Source organism: Lactuca sativa, chromosome 5 (assembly GCF_002870075.4).
Source record: "Lactuca sativa cultivar Salinas chromosome 5, Lsat_Salinas_v11, whole genome shotgun sequence".
NCBI lineage: Eukaryota > Viridiplantae > Streptophyta > Magnoliopsida > Asterales > Asteraceae > Lactuca > Lactuca sativa.
Window position 1 is genome coordinate 36,675,786 of NC_056627.2, and position 26,230 is coordinate 36,702,015.

A 26,230-nucleotide genomic window follows, 5' to 3' on the forward strand; every position below is an offset into this window, starting at 1 on the left:
TAATAGTCGTCTAACGTGCCATGAAAGGAAATGAGTTGTTTTGTATTGTTTTTCTTTTGAGAAATTAAATATCCTCCTATTTTTTCTTCTTACATATCATCCTACCCAATTAAATAGTGACATGTGTAACATTTAATGTTCATTTAATGAAATTTAAAGATATTTTAAGATAGTAATATGACACATATCATTATTTAAATGGGTAGGAGGATTTGTAGAAATAAAATATAGGAGGATATTTAATTTCTCTTTTCTTTTTACCAATCACAAATTTATGCTTAAATTTTGCTTATGTTTGTTTCTAATATTAGAAACTATGACTTTCCATTAAGTAAAAGGAATGGACACCTTTTAGAATTAATCTTGGTTTATTAAATAACTAGGTGTGAGACCCATGTACTACATGAGTTTAATTAAAAAAAATAAATATAAAATTTTAACAATTTGAAAAGTTTGAATTTATAAGAAAAATAAGAAAAATTTGAATTATTAAAATTAATGAGACTTTAATATATTGAATACATTACAGATATAATCTTTTTCTAATAAATACTTTACATATATATTACCTTACACATTAAATGTGAAATTTTAATTTAATAAAATAAAAAATACAATAAAATTACAAGTGGAAAGTAGAAAAATTAAAAATTCTAAAAAATACCATATGTCCAAATGAAGGAGAAGATGACATGTGACAAAAAAACCTTCATTTATTATAGTAGATAAATAAATATAATTTATAACTTCCATTGTTTTCAGTTTACATTGTATATGTGAAACTTTATATATCACTTAATTGTAATTTCTATGGATTTTTTTTTTCAAACAACATTCTATTTGCCCCGTGACTTTTTCTATACTAGTAGAAACATGTTTTAATAATAATAATAATAATAATAATAATAATAATAATAAGAAGAAGAAGAAGAAGAAGAAGGTAACATGTTTAGAAAATAATTAGAAAAAATTTAAACTTGAAATTAGAAGGGTAAGGAATGTAATATAGAAAAAGTTATGTGGCAGATGTTAAAAATCACAACATAACATATAACGACCGCCATCACTTTTATCCTCATGTAATTTTCTAAAATAATTGGGAAAAAAATCCCTTAAAACCCTAATTTTGACCCCGACCTGACGTTCTTTTTCACCACTTTCATCATCCTCTCTCTCTATCCTAATCTTTCCTCCCAAAACTCCATTGGAAGATAACAGATAAAGCTTTCGTTTCTTTTTAGGAATTCACCCTAATGTTTCGTGAATTCTTTTCATACAAGTAAACCCACCCACCCAATCCTCCGTGCGTCTACTCTACAATCATTTCCACAAATTCGTCATCGCTTCTCAATTAAGACAATTTTAATCATCAAGTCTAGCAGCTACTGCTACAAATCGTTTCTTATGCATACAGGTAACTCTCTTTTGCTCTATGATTTCAAGTCGGTCAAGTTTTAGGGATTTTGACGCAATTCGTAAAATTAATACTCTGTGGTTGATTGTGTTTGGCTAGTTTCTCGTTTTAATTTCATGAAGGTTGGTAGGTATAGCTCGATATCGCTGAGTTTTGGGAATTAGTTAATTTTGCCATGTTTTATATGGAAAAAGCTAATATAGAAGGGTGAAATTCCTTTGCTTTGCGGCTGTATTTTCATTCATGCTAATGAAATGAATCAAATGATAACGCTAATTCCCCTTTTTTTAATTTAGTTTGACAATTTTGGAACGAGTAGAATGTTCTTTGATTAAATAGGTGATTCATGCTAGAGTTGTGTTTCATTGAGCATGTGCCTGAACATACCTCCAATGGTTTCATGTGGATTTCTTCAACTGATATGAATCAATTATTGCATTTCCAGGTGCTATGTATGATGTTGCTGCATAAATGATAGGGTAAACTGGAAGGGCATAATGGCATTAGTAACCCACCAGGTTCAGGTAAAAGAAATTCTGACTACTTTTTATACTTCCTGCATATGTTAAGATTAGGAATTGTTTGTGAGAGTAATAAATAAATAATAGATACTCTATATTTGCCTCTGAAGGGTTCATATGCTCCTCCAAGACCTTTATCTTTGAAGAAAGGGATCGAATCAAAGAATTTTTTAGCAGCATTTCCAATTGTTAAGAGAACAGATATTATATTATTGAAGCATAGATCTTGTTTATGGTAAGTACTTATCTCTATATGCTCATAATATTGACCTTTCAAAATTTACACTGGATATGACTGCTAATTGTAAAGCTTTTCCACTAAACTTTTTCGAGCCACATCACTGAATACTACATTATGAAGTGGTAGTTTCATCTTCTTCGTAGCACAAAATCTTACAACGATAATAATTATATTAAAATTCATAAACTTTTAGTTATTACAAAATTTCTAAATTCTAATATTTATATATCACTAAATGTTACCAAATTTTGAACTCTTGTTTATATTTTTATAAAATTCAATTCTATAAGTTTTAGAATATTTTATCTATCGAGTTTACATTACGTTAAATAAAATAACATGTTTGTTTGTATGGATAAATTAAAAGAACAAAATAGCTAAGATGCAAAAGAGATGATTAACATTAACTTTTTGTTCAATTGTCATTTATAAACAGTGTAAAGGCGCCTCAATCAAAGAGAAAACCATTAAAAATATCATCATTCAAAGGAAATGTCCAGAATGACGAATCAGGAGCTAGAGAAAACGGGTCAAAGTCCACAAAAAATCCGGTCAAACTCTCTTATCTCCCACAGGATCGCAAAGAAACATTAGCTGAATCACCAAAGGTGAAGAACAATCATGCAACCCCAACATCTAATATGCAACAAGAAACCACAGCAGGATCTCAAGCCATACAACAGCTGTTCAAAAGCTGGTTGACTTTGCTACGTACACCTTCTTCTTCTTCACAAAGTCAACTCCCAAATGAGACATTGGAGGAGACATCTGAGAATGAAATTGTGGAAACAGATGACAAAAAAATCCAAACAAGTGGAAGAGGAGTCATTTTGAAAACAGTTTGGAGAAGCTTTTTGGGTTTGGATGCAACCATAAAGATACCTGCTATGATATTGTAAGTTTGAAAGATAATAATGAATGACTATTTTGCCCCTATAAATATAAATATATCTCTCTCTGATGTCTTTGGCTGAATTTGCTTGCATTTTGCAGCATACCCATGTATCTGGCAGTGAACATCAAGTATGGGCCGGAAGTTGCAAAGGAACTGACTCCATTGTGGATATGTGGGCCCCTTATTGTTGCTCTTTACATCAAGATTCTTCATGGGTTATGCTTGCTCTATATTTACAGCTTCAAGCAATCGGTCAAAGTGGTGAAGGATTTGCCAGTTTATTATGATTATGTGATTAGTGGAAAGCTGAAAGAAGCCATAAATGTGCGTTTATGGAAGCCTGTGGTGGAGTTTAGGAAGTTAGGGTACAAAGGCATATGGAAAAATTTTCAAGAATGGGCAATGGATAAGTATTTGGACTACATTGAATCCATATGGCCTCATTATTGCAAACTCATAAGGTTTTTAAAGAAGGCCAATTTCATCTAGCTTTTTCATGTAATGTTTTGGAAATTGGAATAGGGCAGATTTTGAGGCAAGGCATCTCTCTCAATCTTTGAGGATTACAAGTGAAAACAGGTTGGATTTTGTATCTCTGAATACATTGTATTTGGTTTTTTTATTCTAAGTCTTTGAGATTAACCATTTTTTACACAGATTTTGTATTCTCATAATGTCATGTCATGGGTTATGCTTTTGCTTTTTGAATTCGTTTTCTTGTTTAGTGGGATGGTTTCTTATCTGCTTTTTTTTTTGTTTCTTTATGCATTAGTAATCAGTCACAATCAGTTTAAACTTTTTTTTTTTGAAAAGAATTGTTTTAGTAAATGTCAGGAAATACATACAGAATGTTTATTTTGATTATAGAAAATAACATAAATGTCACTCAAAGAAACATCGTATCGTTTAATATTTGATGTTATATTCAGTTGGTATAAACCATAGGAAATAGCAACATGCTTTCTTATCTACAAGTATGTATTTCCCATAACACAAATCTATGTTTTTACTTGAAATAGCGACATACTTATGTTTTTTTTTATTGATAATAACATGACACTATTCGTACACAATAAAAATTTTGCCATCCACAACAAATTTTTATGAATAGACAAATTTACCCTTACTTCTATTTTGCCAAACTTCACACTTTACCCCTTAATTATATAAACTAGACGAATACTCGCGCGTTGCGCAAAAAAACCTATATAGTTGAAGTCTTTAAAGATATATACTTTTTTGATATAACAATAACGTTGTTATTAAATTAGATATAATAATTTGTATATTAAATTGATATAATATATTGATTATTTTGAATTATATGGTAATATGTACATCTATTATAGCTTCATAATCTCAATCGTTTGAATGACTTCTATCCGCGAATTACACATGAATAAAAGTAAATATAATATATGGTTTAATGTTATTTATATTTGTTGTTATTGTTAATTAACTTTTTAAAATTTATTTGGTTAATGTTTTAATTTCTATCATTATAATTATTTAAAACATCAAACATTATTTTTTGATTTTAAAAGTAACAATATAATCATTTATATAGATTTATTTTTAACTATTTTTATTGTAAGTTATTTTAATCTATTTATTTGAAAACTTTTAACAATTATAAAAATATCTTTAGGTAATATTTTAGTTTAATTGATATTACAATTTAGTTTTTATATTTATCACTACAATTTATCATTTTCAATTATTTAAAAAATATTATTTGGTTTTTTAAAAGGAACTGAAATTTTTATTTAAGTTGACATTATAATATGATATTTAAGTTAACACTTTAAGTATTTTGTCCAAATTGTTCAAAAGTTGTAGCTTTAAACTGATAATGGTTTACATATAACAACATAGTCAATCTAATAAATTAAATAAAATATGTTAAAAGTTAACGACATAACTTTATAAGTAGAAATGATGATATTACTTTAAAATTAATATTTAGTTTATTTATGATTACACTTTAGATTTAATATTTATTTAACCTTATTAACCAACTTATAATCATTATTAGAAAGACACTACAATTCGTCACTTTTAACTATTTATAAAACATTCTTTGGGTTGTTTAAGTTAAACTAAAATTTATATATAATTTGACCCTATAATGTAATATTTAAATTAATAATTTAAGTATTTTATACAAATTGTTCCAAAATTGTATCTTTAAATTGATAATAGTTTACATCCGACATTATATTAAAGCTAATAAATTAAGTATAATATGTTAAAAGTTAGAAAAACATAATTTTATAAGTAGAAGTAAAGATATTATTTTAATATTAAAATTTAGTTTATATATGTTTATACTTTAGGTTTGATATTTATTTAACCTAATTAACCAAATTATAATTATTATTACAAAGAAATTGAAAAGTAATGGGAGTTTCAAATGAATGTGGTGAAAGAAAAAATACATGAGAATTTCAAATAAATGTGGTGAAAGGAAAAATGCTTCCTTAAGTATACTAGGCGAATAGCTGCGCGTTGCGCAACGTAAAATTACGTACTTAAAATTTTGACAAATAAATATTAATATATGTTATAGATATTTATATCATAATACCTTTCATATTTTACCCTACTATTTCATGTTATTCAAAATACAACGTTTTCATTTTTAGAAATATATTAATGTTTTTTTTTGGTATTTGATGGGTTTTTTTCTATCAAAGCCAAAACACCCAACAAATACTACAAAATCTATGTTTGTTTATCACCACACAACTCTACTTCTCGGATTCAATCCCGATTATGCTACTGCAAATGCACAAAGTGACATTCATATCCATTAATATTGATTAAGTAAATAATGTGATGTACTTATTATTTGTTAAATGCATATCGATACATCTAATTTTCATATTCCAACATCATTAAACTAAAACCACATAGGCATAGTCTGGATACCAACATCGAATTTCCATTAGAGACTAATAGAAACACACCCATGCCACACAAATGCTTGGTTCAAACTAAATGTATATATACAAAAAAAAATGAAAGCTAAAAGGATTACATTCTCATGACTTGAAAAGGAGCATGTCAACTCATTGGTATCGGTTAATACCAGTACAACATTAAAATATGCATGACCTGCCTTTAGTTCACATGTGATATTTTATAGGATCAAATAGGAAATCATGACTTTAGTGGAAACTAAGACCAATTGACATGTAAAACAATTTATATTTAGCAATACATTTGCTAATATGACTTCATATTTTCCAATATCTTCTAGGGTTCAATAAATCCGCCTTGTGATGCCAAGGATGAATATTTCACTGTTTTCCATCTTTTTTTATATTCTTAGATATTAAAATGGTTTTAACAAAAAAAAATCTTAAGAAAAATAGAAGTTCTTACATGCATGGATACATATGGAAGTGTCAAATAGTGAAGGTAGAGATAATTTCCATTGTTGAAGGAATGATGATGAAAACCGAATCTATTCAAATAATTTAAAATGCTCAGCAAGATTTGTTTGTGTGTGCGTGAGTCAAATATTAATTTAGTACCTGTAGTGAATGGAATTAATTGCATCTTTATGCAAAAGTTTTTACTCTGAATATAACATGTGACATACCAGAAGCAACCACACATTGAACAGTTGGTAAAAACAAATATATATATATATATATATATATATATATATATATATATATATATATATATATATATATATATATATATATATATATATATTGAAATTTGTATGAAAAGCAATACCACATAAAAGTCTTTTTTCCTTCTTTAAAGGTCCTTAATCCTTGCAAAATATGACAAAGATGTTCCCATTATTCATCGTATTTATACTTGGTCTTGTTATGTTTGATGTTATTCATGTTATTTTTACATTAAAGAACCAATTAATAATTATTATTAAATAGTATTTTGAGTGGTATTAATTAAATTAGGAGGTTTCAAATGCATAATAATCTAGGAAATCAAATTAGGGGGTTTCAAATGCATAAGAATAAGGAAAAATGCTTCTTTTATAAGTATGTATGATATAATGATAATGATAATGATGATAATGATAATGATATATTTGTCTTACCACATATAACACTGTTTTTGCAAAATTTCAATTTTATATTTTCTCTATTTTACTAAACTTTACATATTTTACTAAACTTTACATTGTACCTCCTATCACTAATTTTTTTTTTCCCCTAGATTTTTTTTTCACGTATAAACTTAAAAAATAAAATATAAAACAAACATATATATACAATAGCAATTCAAATTGAAAACATAGTTATATCGCTTAACTTTTATTGGACAAATGTGATCAAACAGCTGTCTAAATAGAAAACCAAACAGGCATCCGAATCAATAGTGTATATATATATATATATATATATATATATATATATATATATATATATATATATATAGGTAAAGGTTCAAATGAGAACCGAAAAAGATTAAGAACCTAAGAACCAACTAATTAAATTTAACCCACTTTTACATAATACTGGTTATATTCAAAATTAGATCTAGACTTGGATTTGGTCTCTCTCTCTCTCTCTCTCTCTCTCTCTCTCTTCAAGCTTCAATAACTCAACTAATGTCTCCTTTTGATTTCCACCACCGGTTACTCCTCAACCGCTGCCATAACCACCTGGACGACAATGCGACCTCCGACGATCACGACTGTCGATGATCCGGTGACTGTTGTTGCTGATAACGTCAAACCACCATCAGATCTATAACATCGATGTCAGCTACTGCCATTATAGTCGGACAGAATCCTTCAGTGTTTGCGACGAGCATCTAACCTCCGACGACCTGCATTGTTGTTGCTTTGGTTAACTGTCTTCATAACCATCGACGTCAGCCTTGTACCATCAGATCTGTGAGCTATGCTTCATTTCCAACCACCTTCCGACCCCTGACCTCTCTAAATCACTAGAAAACATTGTGTCGCCTCTCTCAACCTTTTAGATCTAAAGCCAAAGACGTCAGAAAAGTCATCAACTGCCATTGATCTTTCAGATCTGAAGCAAAAACACATCGCTTTCTTGGATTTGGTTGGATCTGGTCAGATCTGATGTGTTTGGTGTAATTTCAAGGGTAGATCTTGTTAGATCTGAAGTCAAAGACACAAGGATTTCTCAGATCAGGTTAGATCTGTTCAGATCTATAATAACCGAAGACTCTAAGAAACATGACAATCTCAGATCTATAAATCACATCAGATCGAAAACAATATGCACACAAGGTGTTTGATGAAATGCTTCAACGAGATCTGTAAGTTTTTTTATTTATGAACAAGTGTTCAAAATTTTGTATTAAGCTGTGAATTGTTGTCTGAAGTGTGTATTATACTACGAATTCTGATTTTTTGATGCATTAAGTTGTGAATTTTAGTGTCTGAAAATTTGAATTAAGTTTTGAATTAATATCTGAAATGTTTTATTAAACTGTGAATTATGAAACTTTTGTTATCTAGATTTGAATTTTATACACGTAAATGAGTTGTGAATGTAGTGTGTTAAAGTATGAATTTTGTATATTAAGTTGTGAATTTTATTCATACTTTAATATAATAAATTCATATTTTAATACATATAAATGCCTCTAAATAAAAATGTCTAAATATAAGTTTTAAGTTGAGAATATGAATCTAAATATATAATTTTGTGTATTCAATTGTGAATTTATTGTACTTAACTGTGAATACGTTTTATTAAACTGTGAATATTTTATCTGAAGTTATAAATATTAGTTTTAAGTTAATAATATATAACTTTCATATGTATTAAATTATGAATTTGTTATATCAAGTTGTGAATTTTGTGTATTAAATTGTGAATTTTTTTATTAAACTGTGAATTGACTATATTAAATTGTGAATGTTTATCTGAAGTGTATTAAATTATGAATTTGTTATATTAAATAGTGAATTTTATATATTAAACTGTAATTTACTGTATTAAGTTATGAATTGACTGTATTAAGTTGTGAAATTTTTATATAAATTTGTGTTAAAATAATAATGATTTTGTGAATGAAATTTTCTATTAACTTTATTGTGAATGTATTTTTTTGTTGTATTTATGTATTAGTTTTTAGATAATTATTTTGCATTAAATTCAAATTCAGGGAATTAATATGTTTATTAAACTGTGAATATAGTATTTAAGCTGGAAATACATGACTTTATATATAGATATGATTTTCATTGAATGATGGTTGCGACGGTGGCACAAGATGGTTGATGACAGCATATGTTGGTGGTGAGAGACAATCAGTTTGAGAGGTACGATTACGAGATACCGAACAACAAGTAGCTCGTCTCCGAGGTGCATCCACTTCATCAGCACCACCACTAGACACTTTCCGTCACAATTAGGATCGACCTTTTTCTTTTCCCCCCTACTATCCGATATGACTCTCTTTCGTGTACTAAGATGGTACTTAAGGATCTCGAAACCGAAACAATCCATATCCTCTGAGGGTAGACGTAACGATCGTGCCAAATCTGTGATTACCTACTACCGCAAATACATCATAGGGATGTAGATGGAAGCAGTGAGAATTATACAACAAGATGCAAAATTTATAGAGTACAACCAGGAATGACGATCATTACTTACGATCTGGATTATCAACGTCTAGCAGGAAAATGCCATCCCGCAAGAATAACAAGCGCACCCTCGAGACACCGCTTCTGCAGATGGACTGTGCTACATTCCAAGCTACTGTAACGGCGGCAGTAACCGCTGCGATGGCGCAAATCAATGCAAACAACCCCAATGGAGGCGGGAACAACATTGACAACTCCAGCCAAAGGAACTCCAAACCCCAAGCTTAAGAGCAGGAAGCTGAGGTCTGGAAGTAAGAGAAAGGGACAATACACTCAAGGGTTCTCAAGGAAGCAACATGTTGTTGTTGTTCATGCGACCATGACCCCTATTATACCAACAACCAGGAGACCATATGCTAGAAGCCTTCCAAAATGCAACCAATGCAAATTCCATCATAATGGAGCCTACCGGGAGATGCATTGTAACAAATGCAACCGAAAGAATCACACCGCTAAATTCTGTAGAACTTATCCATGTCAGAATCGTCAGCCAAATGAAAATGACAACAATCGCAACAACCCTAACAACAACACCAATGATGAGACCAGTCACACCTGCTATGGGTGTGGAGGAACCGGTCTCCTCAGGCGCAATTGCCCCAAGGATAACAATCAAGGAGTAGAAGGCTCGGAAATGGTCCTGACCTTGGGTCAAGGCGAAGCAGTCCAAGACCCAACGATTGTTATTGGTACGTTCCCACTTAACAACTCTTTTGCTTACCCCTTATTCAATAGTGAAGCTGAGTGAAGTTTCGTTAGTAACAAATTCGAGCACATACTAAACAACAAACTCAAAGCTAAGCTAAGCCTTTACGATGGACATGGCCAATGGGGAAAAACCGAAGTAACCTAGGATATTTTTGTGGAGTACACCTTAACACTAAACAACCATTCATTTCAAATAGAGTTGATGCCAGTAAATATTAGGAGTTTTGATTTGATAATCGGCATGGTTGGGTTAAGCCCCCACCGTGCTAATACTATGTGTCGCGAGAGGGCCGTTTGCCTTCACCTTCCCAATCACAAAACTCTAATAATCCATGGTGATAAACTTGGCGCCAATCCTCTTCCTATCTTGTGCATCAAGGCACAGAAGTGCCTGCACCAGAAGAACTACGTTTTCCTTACTCTTGTTGTGGACAAGACCAAGGAAGAAGAAAGTATACATGGTATTCCGGTAGCATGTGATTTTCCAAATGTATTTCCCGAAGAACTTCCGGGAATACCTCCAGAAAGACAGGTTGAATTTCGAATCGATCTCATACCGGGAACCACATCGATTGCCAATTCACCCTATAGGTTGACTCTCGCCGAAAATTCACAAGTTATCCAATCAATTGAGAAGAATTGTTGCGCAAAGGATTCATCGGACCAAGATTCTCACCCTGGAGAGCTCCGATCCTGTTCTTCAAGAAGACGGATCCTTCAGAAGGTACATCGATTTTAGGAAATTGAATAAGCTCCCTATCAAAAACCGATACCCACTCCCTCTGACTGACGATCTATTTGGCCAGCTCCAAGGAGCTAGTTACTTCTCTAAAAATAGATCTAAGAATCGATTATCATCAACTTTGAGTCCGAGAAGACGACATTTCAAAAACTGCCTTCCGAACTCATCACGACCATTTCAAATTCATTGTGATACCCTTCGGTCTAACGAATGCCCCCACACTATTCATGGACCCTACGAACCAAGTTTTCTCAACCATTCCTAGTTAGCCTTTTTCATTATTTTCATCAATAACATACTCATCTACTCACGAAGCAAGAACAAAACACTGTCAACATCTACGACCAGCCTTGAAAGCATCAAAGTCGGAGAATGTCGCGAAGAAAACACTACGTGGATGGATAAAACTCTCGGAGTTAAGAGATGAAGCTTATGGAAATCAAACAAGATGGAAGGATAGCTTGGTTCTATATCCAGGAGATCGTGAGACTCCATGAAATATTGGTATCTACTATCTTGGATCAAGATAACGGGATTCCTTCAAGACTTTGACAGTCACTTCAGAGGGCTATGGGAACATAGCTAGATATGAGCGTTTCTTACCACCTTCAAACCAATAGCCATGGCGAATGAACCATTCAACCACTCGAAGTTATGCTACAAGTCTGGGTGTCTGAATTCGACAAGTCAGGGGATACCCAGTTGCCCTTGACTGAATTCTCATGCCATAACAACTATCGCACGAGCATCAAGATTGCTCCTTTCGAAACTCTTTATTGTCATAAATGCAGATCACTCGCCAGTACTCTCATGAGACCAGAAACCATTTGCAAAACAACAGAGAAGATAATCCAAATTAAAGCTTGACTTCAAGCATCGCGAGACCGACAGAAGAGCTATTCTGACAAGCGGCGTAAGCCATTAGGATGTCAAGTCGGGGATCGCGTGTGATTAAAAGAACCTCCTTGCAAAGGAATGATTCGCTTTAGGAAACGAGAAAGCCAAACCCACGATACATCGGACTGTTCGAGATTCTTGCTGGGATTGGTCCAAAGACTTATAGGTTGCAGCTGCCTGTAGAGCTCAACTACGTACACCCTGTGTTCCGCGTCTTGAATCTGAAAAGATGCATATCAGATGAGACTCTTATCATTCCTTTACAAGAAATCGGAATAAACGAGAATCTCATGTTCGTCAAAGAACCAGTCGAGGTATTGGATAGGGAAATAGAGCATACAAAACAAAGCCACATTTTGATTGTGAAGGTTCGATGGAACGCTAAGCGTGGACCGAAATTCACATGGGAAACGCAAAGATCAGATGAAGTACCTACTCTCTCATTCATGAACCTACCTTTCTAAAGAATTTCGGGACGAAATTCCCTCTAACGGGGGGATGATGTCACAACTGGCATTTTGCTAGGAAATTCTATTCTCATATAAACATCATCCATTGTAAGAGCCTATACTCTAAGTGAATACTATACTCCATTCTCATTCAAATATATCTCATATGCTCAAATTAGGGTTGGAAACCCTAGATATTGCATTTCATGTTCACTATGGCCTAGGATTCTCTTATTGGGCCTAATGGACCAATAAACCTTCAAGTTGACTATCTTGGGCCTAGAAACCCTAATTGGGCTCTAAATAGACCACATTCATAAAACTTTAGCATTTTGGGTCATGTGGGCCTAAAATAATCCATCTTACCTCTAATGGACCTTATTGGGCCGATAATTCCTCCCTTTGATCTATATTGGGCCGTGAACATCTATGAGGGCCCAATGGGCCAAAAAGATAATTATTGGACCCCATAATTTCGGGTAAAGACAAGTAAGGGTCCAAAAATATTCAACTTCTTTATTCAAGCCCAAAACTTCGGCCCATATGTAAAAAAAAGATTGGATGATGAAATAAGGAGATAAATTGGAAGGGTGACAACACACAATTACATGGCATATATCTAGATGATCACATGTATCTAGAAGTGTATTACCTTCCATGCAAAACCTTCCTCCCCTCTCTCCTTCTTAATCTCAGCCATAGAGCCCAAAAATCACCCACACACTCATTTTACTCACAAAATCTCTTAAGGAAAGCTCTCAAGAACTCCTACAACTTCCTCTAAATTTCGAGATTTTAGGTGCATCTTCAAAGAGATTTTCATCTAGATCATCATCCCTTGGTAAGTTTATGACAAAATCTATTGTTTTGATTCAAGTTTATGCTAAGAATCCTTCCCTTACTCTCCAATTTTCGTGATTATGGACCTTAGAACAACCATCATTTCAAAAATTTCACCAAGAACACAAGCTAGGCTCAAGCTTCTTCTTCTTCTTCATCTATATCTCAAAACCCCCCAAGGTGAGTTCATACCCCTTGTTTTCTGTTTTTATATGATTTTTGGGGGAGAATACAAGTTGCTTTGTGTAGATCTATGTGTATATGCATGACTATGTGTGTTTTCCATGAATTATTTGGTGATTATGTGTTGATTTCTTCACTAATCTAAAAATATGTTAAGAAACTTGAAGTTTATCACTAGGATCTTCATATGAATCTTGAGAAAAGTATGTTTTATCACAAGTATTACATGTAAACATGTAGATCTGGGATTTGTATATTTGATATAGCAAAAATAAGTGTTGTTTTCAAAGATCTATAAACTAAACTCACAAAACAGCCCTTGACAGAAAACTTTTGGTCCAATCTCGGACTGTTTTGACCATCCAAATGGAAGTATTTTTCAAAACTGTTTTACATGGATAAAGTTCAGATTAATACCTTTAAAATGACTACTCTCACATTTTCATACGATTTCTCTACAATTTTTGGCGAATTTTACAAAACTGCCTATCATATTTGAAATAATTTCGGACCAACCTATGAAGATGAGTAATTTCACACTAGTTTGAAGCCATCAAAAATTATGAGAAAAGTTGTGAACAAAGTAGACAATTTTCAAACTTCCAAAATTTACGGATCCAGATTTCGACTTACGATGAATTTTCTACAAATTTTCTAAAAACTAGTTCGGAAAAGCCAAAAACTAGAAAAATATGTATTTTCACAAAACCAAGCCAAAAATGATATTTTTGACAAAAATGGGTTTAAAATGCTATTTTTATCACAAAGTAGTCATCAACACAAGTTTTTAACAAAATTGGAGGTTAAAGTGTTATTCTTACAAAAATTGGGCCTTAATTGTAAATTTTTGGTTTATTGGGCCAAGTGGGCTTTAGATATCAATTATGTAAATAATCAAGCTAAAATAAACAAAACAATAACAAACGGGTTAAAAAGAACATTCATATCCTTATTGGTCCTGGAAATAATATACATGTTTAGTGGACCTTAGTGTCCTTTTACATGTATATTGGGCTCGAGATAGGTATTCATATCCTTATTGGGCCTGGAAATAATATACTTGTTTAGGGGGCCTTAGTGTCCTTTTACATGTATATTGGGTCTAGGATAGACATTCACATTCCTTTTGTGCCTGGAAATAATAGACACGTATAGTGAGCCTTAGTGGTCCACTTACATGTTTATTGGGCCTAGGAATGGGTTTTATATGCGTTATTCTCTTTATGTTATTTTAGTGGATACTATTTGTGTGCTATTTGGGACTATAAATACCTTACATGTGAAATGGGCTTTTGTTGTCCTTTCACATATATTTTGGGCCCATGTTATATAATCTCATTCCCTTTAGGTCTTGAAATGATTTACATGTTTAGTGATGCCTTAGTGGTTCACTTACATGGATCATTGGTCCTAGAATGAGTTTATACATTTTTCTTCGCGTAAATTCGATTAAGGATCTAGCGAGTTTTTTTATCGGTTGGCACCTATTAAGTGTACGATCGTAGCCTGTAGTTATAACCAGAGTCTCTTGGAGGGAGAGCGGGGATTTGTGTATAGATCTATACGGGGATGACACCCCACACCTGAGCTGTTCGCTACAGTTAGACGAGGCCAGTCTAGGGTGACAAAAACCTTATTCTATTTTCCGTCGGCGTCCAACGACGCCAAGACAGACGAAATTGTCATTATTTAGTATGGTTATGACGACTCGCTTAGAGGAATTAACGTTATGAAGTTTACGGAAGACCATTCACCATTCACCATTCACAATTCTCTTGGATTACTCGGAAACATTCTCTTACTAGTACTCAACCTCGGGGGTTGGTATGGCAACTTTCTCTTGTACAGACAACATCGGGTTGTCTGGAAACATTATCTTTACATGCTCTTACATTCTCTCTACATTCTCTTTACCCTTTTTAGTCAAATAAACAATAACATACATGCATTAATACAAGATCTAACACACACACACTAAACCGTTTTCAGAAAATATCAGATTTTCTGGTGGTTTTCAAAGTTATACAAATCATTTTCACAAACATGCTTATGAACTCACCAACATTTTTATGTTGACCGTTTTCAAAATAACTTGTATTCTTAGGATACCGTTGAGGCAGGATGAACGAAACAATCTAATGGATACTGTGTTATATTTTGTTTCATCATACTCTTACTATTTTGGCATGTAATATTCAAATACAATACTCATGTAAACAATGAATGTTGTAATATTACATGTGTGATGATGATGATGTTATGTTTCAATTATATTCACTGTAATGATATTTCAAGATGAAGTCACACGTGCAAGCCCCCGGACGTTTCCGTCGTCTGGTTCGGGGGTGTGACATTCTTAGGGTTCTTAATCTTTTATGGTTCTCATTTGAACCACTCCCTATATATATATATATATATATATATATATATATATATATATATATATATATATATATATATATATATATATATATATATATATTGAACGACTAGTTCTATATATTATTAATGGGTTAATGTCACTCTTGGGTAACAAACTTTTTTTAAATTGCTTTAAATGGTCCCTCAACTTATTTTTTGGCTTTCTAATGGCATAATGTGGATGCATATCTCCTTATTTTGTCCTACTAACCTGAAATAACTTGACCTCATACAATAAGTTGGAGAAAATGTGGATGCGTAGTCAACATAATGTACACGTACATGGTTGTCCACTTGGACCTAAAGTTTATTAAAAGGGGAATGGTGGATTTCACTTACTTTCTTCCAATGAAATGGGGGTATTTGACATACTCCAGCAAAACTAAGCAAACAATCACGAGAGATGTATAGAGAGGGTATTAATAAGGTTTTGAGAGAGATCTTCTTAAGCTTCCTATGAAAAGGAAAATGGGTACTAAATAAAGATGAAAAGTATGGAAAGTGATGTTTATCTATATTGAATTCAAAGACAACCACAATGATGTTTATCTATATTGAATTCAAAGACAACCACAATAGTACGACAACCTTTCTAGGGTTAGGATCGACCAAATTCCCAAGAATTAACTACCGCCCCTCATAAATTACTCCATAAATCTTTGAATTTCTTTCAGATTGAAACAAAACCAACAAGCACACCATATGTTTGTTCTAATGACAACGAAGTTAGTCTCTTTCTCCATGTTCTCTAATGACCCATGCTTGTTGCCCATTTCTATAGGGTTGTTGAAGACTAAACTTGCATCTATCATATGAAATAGCAGTTGTGAATAGAGTTACAACACCTTTACGTCAATTGTGATGAGTTTCTCGATAAACCCAATTAGATGGAGGATGGGATGAGTCATTTTTGTGCAAAAGCATTCATATTGATGGGTTTAAAGTGTGGAATCGAGAGGAAAGGAGAAAAGGACACGACAGCTTCGACGGGGAACGTGAACAGAGTAGAATAGGAATCCATACAAAGGATGTCGCCATAGTAACAACTTGTTGACCAACAAGTACGACATAACAAATATGTAATTGGCTTACCCAATCAAATTTTCAGAAGGGACAATTTAAACCCGACAAAAGCCATTGTATGCCCCCCCCCAGAAAGCTAGAAAATAAGTTGATGGACCATTTAAAACAATTCAAAAGAGTTTGTTGCCCAACAATGATATTAACCCTAAATTAAGTGGAAAAAAAATCAAGTAAATTGTTAGAAAACCTGACTACTATACCTAAAAATATTACAACAAAAAAAATTGTTTTATTCATTTAATTTGTTAAAGATAAAAACAACCCAAATCAACTCATTACTAAATAAAACAGCCGACACCGCAACCACTAATCTCATATATTTAACATAGATATGAATCATTTCCATTGTTAATTTTCATTTGAACAACTAACTCACACACCCCTTAATCTGCTCCTAAACTAAACCGGGACTTGAACCCTGAATTCATTGGCTTAAGGGGCATATTTACAACATTCTTGATACCGCTACGTTACATGCCCCTTTCAACTTTGGTATTTCCTTCGGTTAGACCTCAATCCAGCTAACACCACAAACTTTCCTATTTCCCACACCATCTAATTCATCCCTCAATTTTTTCACGTCATCCCACCTCCCATTTCCAGCAAGCATATTAGAAACCATAACTTTGTAGCTGATTCTCTCTTGCTTACACTCAAGGAGTCGCTGACTCACAATCTCTGCCATTTTCAAATCATTATGTGCATCACAGCAAGAAAGAAGCGCACCCCAAATACCAGAATCCACATGCTCTCCCAATGAGTTAACAACCTCATAAGCTTCATCCAACTCCCCAGCCATACCAACAAGCTTCACAAAATGAACATAATGTTCAGTGTTTGCTTCAATGCTAAAATCGTCCCTCATTCTTCTGAAAACGTCTCGACCTTCTTTAAGAAGACCACCATGGGAGCAAGCAGATAGTAGAGCAGTGAAAGTAGATTCATCAGGTTTTAGACCTCGTTCAAGAACCTCATGAAACACTTCAAAAGCCTCGGATGCAAGTCCGTATAAACCAAAACTTGCTATTACTGAATTGTATGAAACTATGTTTCTTTTAGGCATTTCATCGAACACCTTGAGTGCCAAGTCCAAGAAACCACATTTTGAGTACATGTCTATCAATGCAGAAGACACCATGACCTCCGAGTGTAGGTTATGGCGTATGGCATAACCATGTAGCTCGACACCTGGTGCCAAAGTGACCAATTGTGAAGTTACAGCCAGTAAAATGGAGATAAGAACGGAGTCTGGTTTTTTGCCACAGGAATTCAGTTTCCTGAAATAAATTAAGGCGTTATGATACTCTCCAGATTGTGAAAAACCAGATATTAAAGCAGACCATGTTACCAAATCGGGATGTGATAAACCACTAAATACTTTATAGGCCGAATTCATACAACCACATCTTGTGTACATACTAACAAGGACGCTACTTATGTGTGTGTTAGAATCAAACCCGCTTCTCAAACAGTAACCATGGATTCCTTGGCCTATTTCCAGCAAGCTAGAACATGTTAAACCCGATAATAACCCTACAACTGTATACCCATCAGGCTGATATCCAATTCTTCTCATTATAATAAACAGATTTAGTGCTTTCTCCCAGTACCCACAAGATCCATAACCTGTAATCATTGTGTTGTGTAAAACCAAGTCGTGTCTGTTTAGCCCATCAAAGACCATTCTTGCATCATCAACGAGGCCAAGTTTAGAGTAAGCTGACACAAGTGCACTAGCGGTAATGGAGTCTGATCCCAAATCAGAAACAATTACTTGCCCATGCACAAGCTTAAGAGCTTCAAGATCTAGTTTTTCGGAACAAGCACGTAAAATGCAAGCAAATGTGAAATTATCGGGCTTTGTTTCTGAGGCCAGCATTTGTTTGAAGAGTGAAAATGCATCAAGAAAAGAATGGGTTTGGGCGTAAGCTCTGATGATGGAATTCCAGAGATAGACAGTTCTGTTAGGAGTTTCATCGAACAGGTTACAGGCAGATGTGAGGTCGTTATTGATTGCATAAAACCTGATGATTTTAGTTGCGTAGAATGGGTCATGGAAAAGGCAGGACTTGATTAGCAAAGCATGAAATGATTTGGTTCTCGAAAGGGTGTGATTTAGCTTTGAGAGTTCAAATACAAGCGACTTAAAATGAAACAACATCAAGTCATTGCCCCCTTCCAGCTCATCCCATCATTTATGAAACCACATTATCCGGCATAGACAGTGTAAATTTTGAAAGGTCAATATTATGAACGTATAGAGATAAGTACTTACCATAAACAAGATCTATGCTTCAATAATATAATATCCGTTCTCTTAACAATTGGAAATGCTGCTAAAAAGTTCTTTGATTCGATCCCTTTCTTCAAAGATAAAGGTCTTGGAGAAGCATATGAACCCTTCAAAGGCAAATATAAAGTATCCATTATTTATTCATTACTCTCACAAACCCTTCAAAGGCAAGTATAAAAAGTAGTCAAAATTTCTTTTACCTGAACCTGGTGGGTTACTAATGCCATTATGCCCTTCCAGTTTACCCTATCATTTATGCAGCAACATCATACATAGCACCTGGAAATGCAATACTTGACTAATATCAGTTGAAGAAATCCACATGAAACCATTGCAGGTATGTTCAGGCACATGTGAAATACAACTCAAGCATGAATCACCTATTTAATTAAAGAACATCCTACTGGTTCCAAAATTATCAAACTAAATAAAAAATGGGGAATTTCACCCATATATATTAGCGTTATCATTTGATTCATTTCATTAGCATTACTGAAAATACTGCCGCAAAGAAAAGGAATTTCACCCATATATATATTAGCTTTTTCCATATAAAACATGGAAAATTAACTAATTCCCAAAACTCAGCAATATCGAGCTATACCTACTAACCAACATGAAATTAAAACTAGAAACTAGCCAAACACAATCAACCACAGAGTATTAATTTTACAAATTGCGTCAAAATACCTAAAACTTAACCGATTTGAAATCATAGAGCGAAAGAGAGCTACATGTATGCATAAGAAACGATTTGTAGCAGTAGCTGCTAGGATCGATGATTACAATTGTCTTAATTGGAAGCGATGACGAATTTGTGGGAATGATTGTAAAGTAGACGCACGGAGGATTGGGTGGGTGGGTTTACTTGTATGAAAAGAATTCACGAAACATTTTTTAGGGTGAATTCCTAAAAGGAAACGAAAGCTTTATCTGTTATCTTCCAATGGAGTTTCGAGAGAGAGAGGGGGGAGGGGATGATGAAAGCAGGGATGGCAATTCTCGACACGCGATACGACCCGCGACACGACATGAAGTAAATGGGTTTGGGTTGAGTTTTTCAACCCGCCAACCCGTTAACCCGTCAACCCGCCAACCTGTTTATTAACCGGGTCATATATGGGTTTCTCAAAAAATAAACGGGTTGACCCGCCAACCCGTTTATATTCTTAATAAAAAAAATTATTTTATTTTTAAATGTATTTATGTATCATGTATGAATATTTAATAAGTATTATATAATATATACCATTGATTCATAGACAATTTGACTGTTTTGACATTTTGAGTCGTGGTGAATGGTCTAAGGTCGTAAGTCGTAACCTATAAGGCTAAGTCTGTAACATGTTTCTATGAATGTTTATAATTTTCATTTGGATGTTTAAGACTTAAATGTCTAAAATTCGGACCCACGAATCCAAATTTGACCCACAAACCAGCCAACCAATGAACCCGTATAAATAAATGGGTTGGCGGGTCATATATGGGTTTATGTTCCAAACCCGCCAACACGTGACCCGTCAACCCGTGACCTGTATATTTAAATGGGTCGTGTTTGGGTTGGCATATTTTGACCCGCCAACCCGCGACACGCCAACCCGAACACGACACGATTGTCAGGCCTAGATGAAAGTGGTGAAATTTTTATAAGGGCGTTTCGGATAAATAGTTTTTAAGTTATTAGAGCTTATTGTTTATTTAATAAGCATTTTTTTTAAATATGTTTGGATTAGCTTATTGCACCGGTAAAAAACAATAAATAATAATCATTTAAGTGTTTGGCAAAATAAAACAGCTTATATAAGTAAAATGACCAATAAGCAATAAGCCATAAGCATTTCCCCCATTGCTTATTAAAATCAGCTTATTTTGCTTATTCCTACTGCAATAAGCTGATTTTTAAAGACTCATATCCAAACACTTAAATTTGCTTATTGCGGTGGGATTAAGCAATAAGCAGCCTTTTTTCCCTATCCAAACACCCCCTAATTATGTTGTGATTTTTAACAGGGAAAATGACTTTCGAGAGTAATTAACTTTTGCGTTTGTACTCATTTGGTCCCTTTTCTTTTTTTGTATTCAATATACCATCGAACTTGTTGTTTGTGTTCACCATAACCCTTTTGACCGGCTTTTGACCTGTGATAGCCGGTCAAAGGGTTATGGTGAACACAAACAACAAGTTCGATGGTATATTGAGTACAAAAAAAGGAAATGGACCAAATGAGAACGAACTCAACAGTTGGTTACCCTCCTGAGCCATTTTCCCTGAAAAGTTAAATGAAATTAAAGTTGCAAAATTATCAAAAACTGTAACCTTCTTTGGCTATAACGTATATGAAAAGCGTTTCAAAGCAGGGGCGGAGCCAAGATTTTGATATAAAGGGGGCTTATATACTTATATATGTGACATTATGAAAAGTTAAATACTTTTTATACGAAATAATAAGAAATAGTTTGAATGGACAAATCATTATATAATTAAAAATTTAAATAATAATAAGATTTTTTGTTTTTATTGAAATGAATATCATAAGGGTTAGCTTTTCCTCAAATATGAGTTGTTTTAACAATTAGTATCCTTCATATCTTATATGATATAATTTATAATGCTATAATTACAATTTGATAATCTATGTGGTGGTTTTTGTTTTTGTGTCTCTTGTGTTTTGTTTGGTTATAAAGTACATGTTTTTTCACTGGTTTTTTTATTCATTTTACTGTTTCAAGCACTAGCATCTATCTTTTTTTACAGACTATAGATCTTTTTTTACACACTAACATAGGGCATAGGCATAAAAGAAAAAGTATTTCTTATGTTTTCAAAGCACTTTAGCTGTAAGAGGGTACAACATGCTATTCTATATATATTAAGGGTATACTATTTCGTATATTATTCTATATATTAAATAACTCACATGGATTCTTAGAGAGAAAGTAAAGATGAGAGAGACTAAAGATTTGAGAGTTGGATATACATACATCGCTTCAGACGGTGAAACATTAAAGACTTTGAAGGGCTTATGAAATGTGGACTCAGTCAAATGAGCACAGAGCACAGAGACAATCGAGTGCGATGCTTTCCATCATACCAGAGTTGCGGTTTCAATTGAAGGTGTGACTGGGTAACCTTTTGGAGATAGAGGTCGGCTGTTAGGGTTTCTTAACTTTGAGATTTGTTTGTTTTAATCTTTTATGGATTTTATAGAAATTTTAATGTTCCAAACTAGTCGGAATTTGCGTTTTTAAAAGATTTCGAAATTTTAATACTTTTCCTTTCTTGATTTGGTTTATTGGTTAAGTTTTAATTTCAAGATCTTGTTTTGAAAATTTGAAATAACAAATTATCTTGTTATTTGTTATTTATGTGAATAGAACGGTTAAAAACCAAGGGTTCAACGAAAGCCAGAAGTTAAGGGGGGTTCAACTCAAATTGCTTTCGAAACCCTGAAAAAGAAAAAGTAAGAGCGACAAAAAATATGAGACTAATATATTAGAGTTAGACATGTTAGGGGGGGCTCAACACCCGCCAGCTCCCCTATTGTCTCCGCCACTGTTTCAAAGGGCTAACCTTGTTAAAACATGGTCTACATTATGTTTATTGTGGTTAGCTGTCAACACCTCTCTGCAAAAGAATATGACTGTGTATGAGAGGTATATTTATCAGCTTAAACTTTTACCTCATGGTATATTATGGTGACGTGTCTACAAAAGCAACATGATATTGTAGATATTGATGTTGTATCTTATCCCATGAACTTGATCTTAAAGGTAAGTAAACTCAAAAATCACAACACTTGTGATTCAACTCGTTTGTAGACTTGTCTTGAATCCGTGATACGATAAATGATAAATCATTTGATTGGAAATGTAAATGTAGTCATGAAATGCGGCTGCTTAGTCAAGATTCCCCTAATAAATATTCAAGTGTATTACAAAGTTGTACATGTATGAATAATGTTCTTTCGTGGGTTATGTTTTGAAGAGAAGCAAAAATGAATCTCATAATGTCATTAATATCAGTAGGAGATGACGTGAGATTTGTTGTAAATGAGTAAAAGGAAAATGAATCAGGAGGGTAACCAACTGTTGCATTTGTTCTCATTTGGTCTCTTTCCTTTTTTTTGTACTCAATATACCATCGAACTTGTTGTTTGTGTTCACCATAACCCTTTGACCGGCTATCACAGGTCAAAAGTCGGTCAAAAGGGTTATGGTGAATGCAAACAACAAGTTTGATGGTGTATTGAATACAAAAAAAGAGGAAAGGGACCAAATGAGTACAAACGCAAAAGTTAATTGCACTCAAGAGTCATTTTCCCTTTTTAACATCTGCCACGTAACTTTTTCTATATTACATTTCTTGCCCTTCTAACTTCAAGTTTAAATTTTTCTAATTACTTTTTTATGTTGATTGGCGAATCTAGAGTAAAAGATTAAGTAGTTTCCAAATTATGTAAGTCCGATAAAAAAAATCAACAACACTTGTGAGGGGTCGGGTCATTTAACTTGAAAAACCTGTACCAACTAGTTCAACCAGTTAAAACCGATCAGGCACCACATATTAAATTTTAAAAAAAAAAAAACTGGAATATAATTGAAAAAAACCGTAGGGTTTAATCAAATAAACTTGATTATTATTCTGTCGATAAAGTGGCGGACAGAAAGTCGGAGTCTTTGGCAGTGTCCGACGTCAATTCTAAAGCAGCGAATAGATGTGAGAAACGCACGATTGGGTTTTTTTTCACTTTTATTTTTTTAATTTATTTTTTAGATTTGTAAAAGTTAATGAATCGGAAGGAGTTGAGGCCTGTAAGCTTCCTTTTATTAGAGTAAATTATATATTTATCGATATTTTGAAAGTTTCGATAAAAAATTATTAACTTTTTGTTATCAATCGTAACAGATTTTCTCTTTTTAAAATGGTTTTTAAGACATTTTTTTAAAAAAAACAAACTCAAGATATGTCATTTATTTTTTTCCAGTATAGTTTCTAATTTTTCTCATATATATTATAAGACCTACATTTAGCCTTAGTAGCTGCCCTTTGTCTATGTTAATTGTTTTTTTCTTTTAAATTAAAATATGTTTCTACTAATATAGAAAAACTTATATGGCAAATAGAATGTCGATTGAAAAAAAAATCTAGAGAAATCATATATACTATTAATTATCAAAAAGGTAGCTACACTTACCTTTTCCCTCTTTCTTATTTTCGCACTGAAGTTTTTTCCTTTCTTATTTTGCCACTGAAACTTCTACTTTTCATTTTTTCCCACGGACTGCCATACAATTTGTCATTCTTATCTTCTCTTCCTCACACCCAGTTGCCGCCATTCTCCTCCAATACGGCCTTGCCACCTTCCTCGTCCAGTAGTATTTCTTTCCCTTTTGCTTATTTCTTCTTCCTTTCTTCTTTCCTCTTTCTTCCTCTTCCGATGAATCTCTCAATCGCTAACCATCGTCTTGTAGCACCTGGTTCTTGGTATGTATTCTGTTGTTAAATCTTCATTTATTTTTGCATTTTTGGCCTTGGACTCGGCGAGTCGAAGGACTGACTCGCCGAGTAGAAGCGAGTTTAGACGCGGGACTTAAGTGATGGACTCGGCGAGTCGAGTCCCGGACTCGGCGAGTAGCCGCTGTTTGGACAAAAACCCTAATCCAGGGGTTTGCACCTTATTTAAACGACCTTATGCAGCCTCTTTTTCCCTTTATGCTTCCAAACACTCCTCATAGCAAACCCTAGCCGTTTTGAGAAGATCTAAGGCTTTTTGAGTGATTCTTGTGAGTTTTGATCTCAAGGAAGAAGGAAGGGCATAGAAGGACCAAGAGGGGACTGAAGGATTCGAGTTTGGTTCATCTTTTGCAGTCTTTGGAAGGTATAAAGTCTGAACCTTGCTCATTCATTTGTTAGATCCCTCTCTGAGGTGATTTAGGGCTTTTATAAGCCATTTTTGGTGGCCAACCATGTTTGCAAACATGGTTGGGGGTTTGGGCTTTTGTATCATGTCATTTTATGAGCCACAAGTCAGATCTAGGCTGCTTTTTGCACTAAGGAAGGCCCCATGCAACAAAAGAACCATTTTAGAGCCTTTTAAGCTCTAATGTACCATGCATGCACGTAAAGTTTGTAACTTTACGTGCTAGATCGAGTTTAGGGGCCTGGATCTATCATTTGGTTAAGTGTTGTACATCAGAAATCGAAGTTCTTAGTAAGGAATGTGATAGAATCGGCGAGTCCATTTCCTGGACTCGGCGAGTCCAAGGGTTTTGGTCCCATATCAGTGAGGGTCATAAGGACCAGATGAGTGTGGAAGGATTTTAGGAGTCCCGGGGAGTGACCCAACGTTCTGGACTAAGCAAAGTGTTCTGGGAATTCATGGCACTCGGCGAGTGCATGAACGGACTCGGCGAGTCCAAGACAATCTTCATGGAACTCGGCGAGTTGTTCATCAACTCGGCGAGTCAAGGATAGAACGTGTTCATAGGATGAAGAGTAACTCGACGAGTTGTTCATACAACTCGGCGAGTCAAGTCAGGACATGAGTATTAGTTGATGATGAACTCGACGAGTTGTTCATACAACTCGGCGAGTCAGATGTGGATTCAGTCGGTGTTCATTTAAAAAGGAAAACTCATCGAGTCATCGCCTAACTCGACGAGTAGAGACGGGCATGAGGTATGATGAGAGGATAGGGACTCGGCGAGTTGGTGATGGGACATGGACCTCCGACGGCGCTTCTGGTCTTCTGCTGCGGTGGAGATCTGCTAGTCACAATCAGAGAGATGCGTTAGAGCCGCCCCGGGAGCGGGCTCCGACGGTCAAGTTAGATCAACTAGAAGATCTGAGATGGTCCTCCATAGCTGGAGAGAACCATCTTGGTGCTGGTGGTGGCTGACGGCGGCGGTTGGCGGCTGAGCCACCCG

At 34.0% G+C, this 26,230-nt stretch overlaps 2 protein-coding genes across 5 annotated transcripts; one reads left to right on the forward strand and one right to left on the reverse strand.

Moving 5' to 3' along the window:
- The first annotated feature begins 1,103 nt into the window (after nucleotides 1-1,103).
- On the forward strand, nucleotides 1,104-3,779 carry LOC111900679 (uncharacterized). Its single transcript, XM_023896556.3, has 5 exons — nucleotides 1,104-1,414; nucleotides 1,860-1,938; nucleotides 2,046-2,170; nucleotides 2,613-3,071; nucleotides 3,170-3,779. The coding sequence occupies exons 2-5, from the start codon at nucleotides 1,912-1,914 to the stop codon at nucleotides 3,558-3,560; spliced, it is 1,002 nt and encodes a 333-aa protein (XP_023752324.1). The 5' UTR covers nucleotides 1,104-1,414; nucleotides 1,860-1,911; the 3' UTR covers nucleotides 3,561-3,779.
- Nucleotides 3,780-17,305: 13,526 nt separating this feature from the next.
- LOC111900680 (putative pentatricopeptide repeat-containing protein At1g64310) lies at nucleotides 17,306-20,313 on the reverse strand. 4 transcript variants are annotated; one of them, XM_023896559.3, is made up of 4 exons: nucleotides 20,090-20,313; nucleotides 19,504-19,582; nucleotides 19,286-19,410; nucleotides 17,306-19,034 (listed from the first exon to the last, which is right to left on the reverse strand). In XM_023896559.3, exons 2-4 carry the CDS (start codon nucleotides 19,528-19,530, stop codon nucleotides 17,516-17,518), a joined length of 1,671 nt encoding a protein of 556 aa, XP_023752327.1. In that variant the 5' UTR covers nucleotides 19,531-19,582; nucleotides 20,090-20,313; the 3' UTR covers nucleotides 17,306-17,515. The 4 variants fall into 4 exon arrangements, with proteins under 4 accessions (XP_023752327.1, XP_023752326.1, XP_023752325.1 ...); XM_023896558.3 differs by having other exon boundaries at nucleotides 20,038-20,313; XM_023896557.3 differs by having other exon boundaries at nucleotides 19,994-20,313.
- Between the last annotated feature and the right edge of the window lie 5,917 nt (nucleotides 20,314-26,230).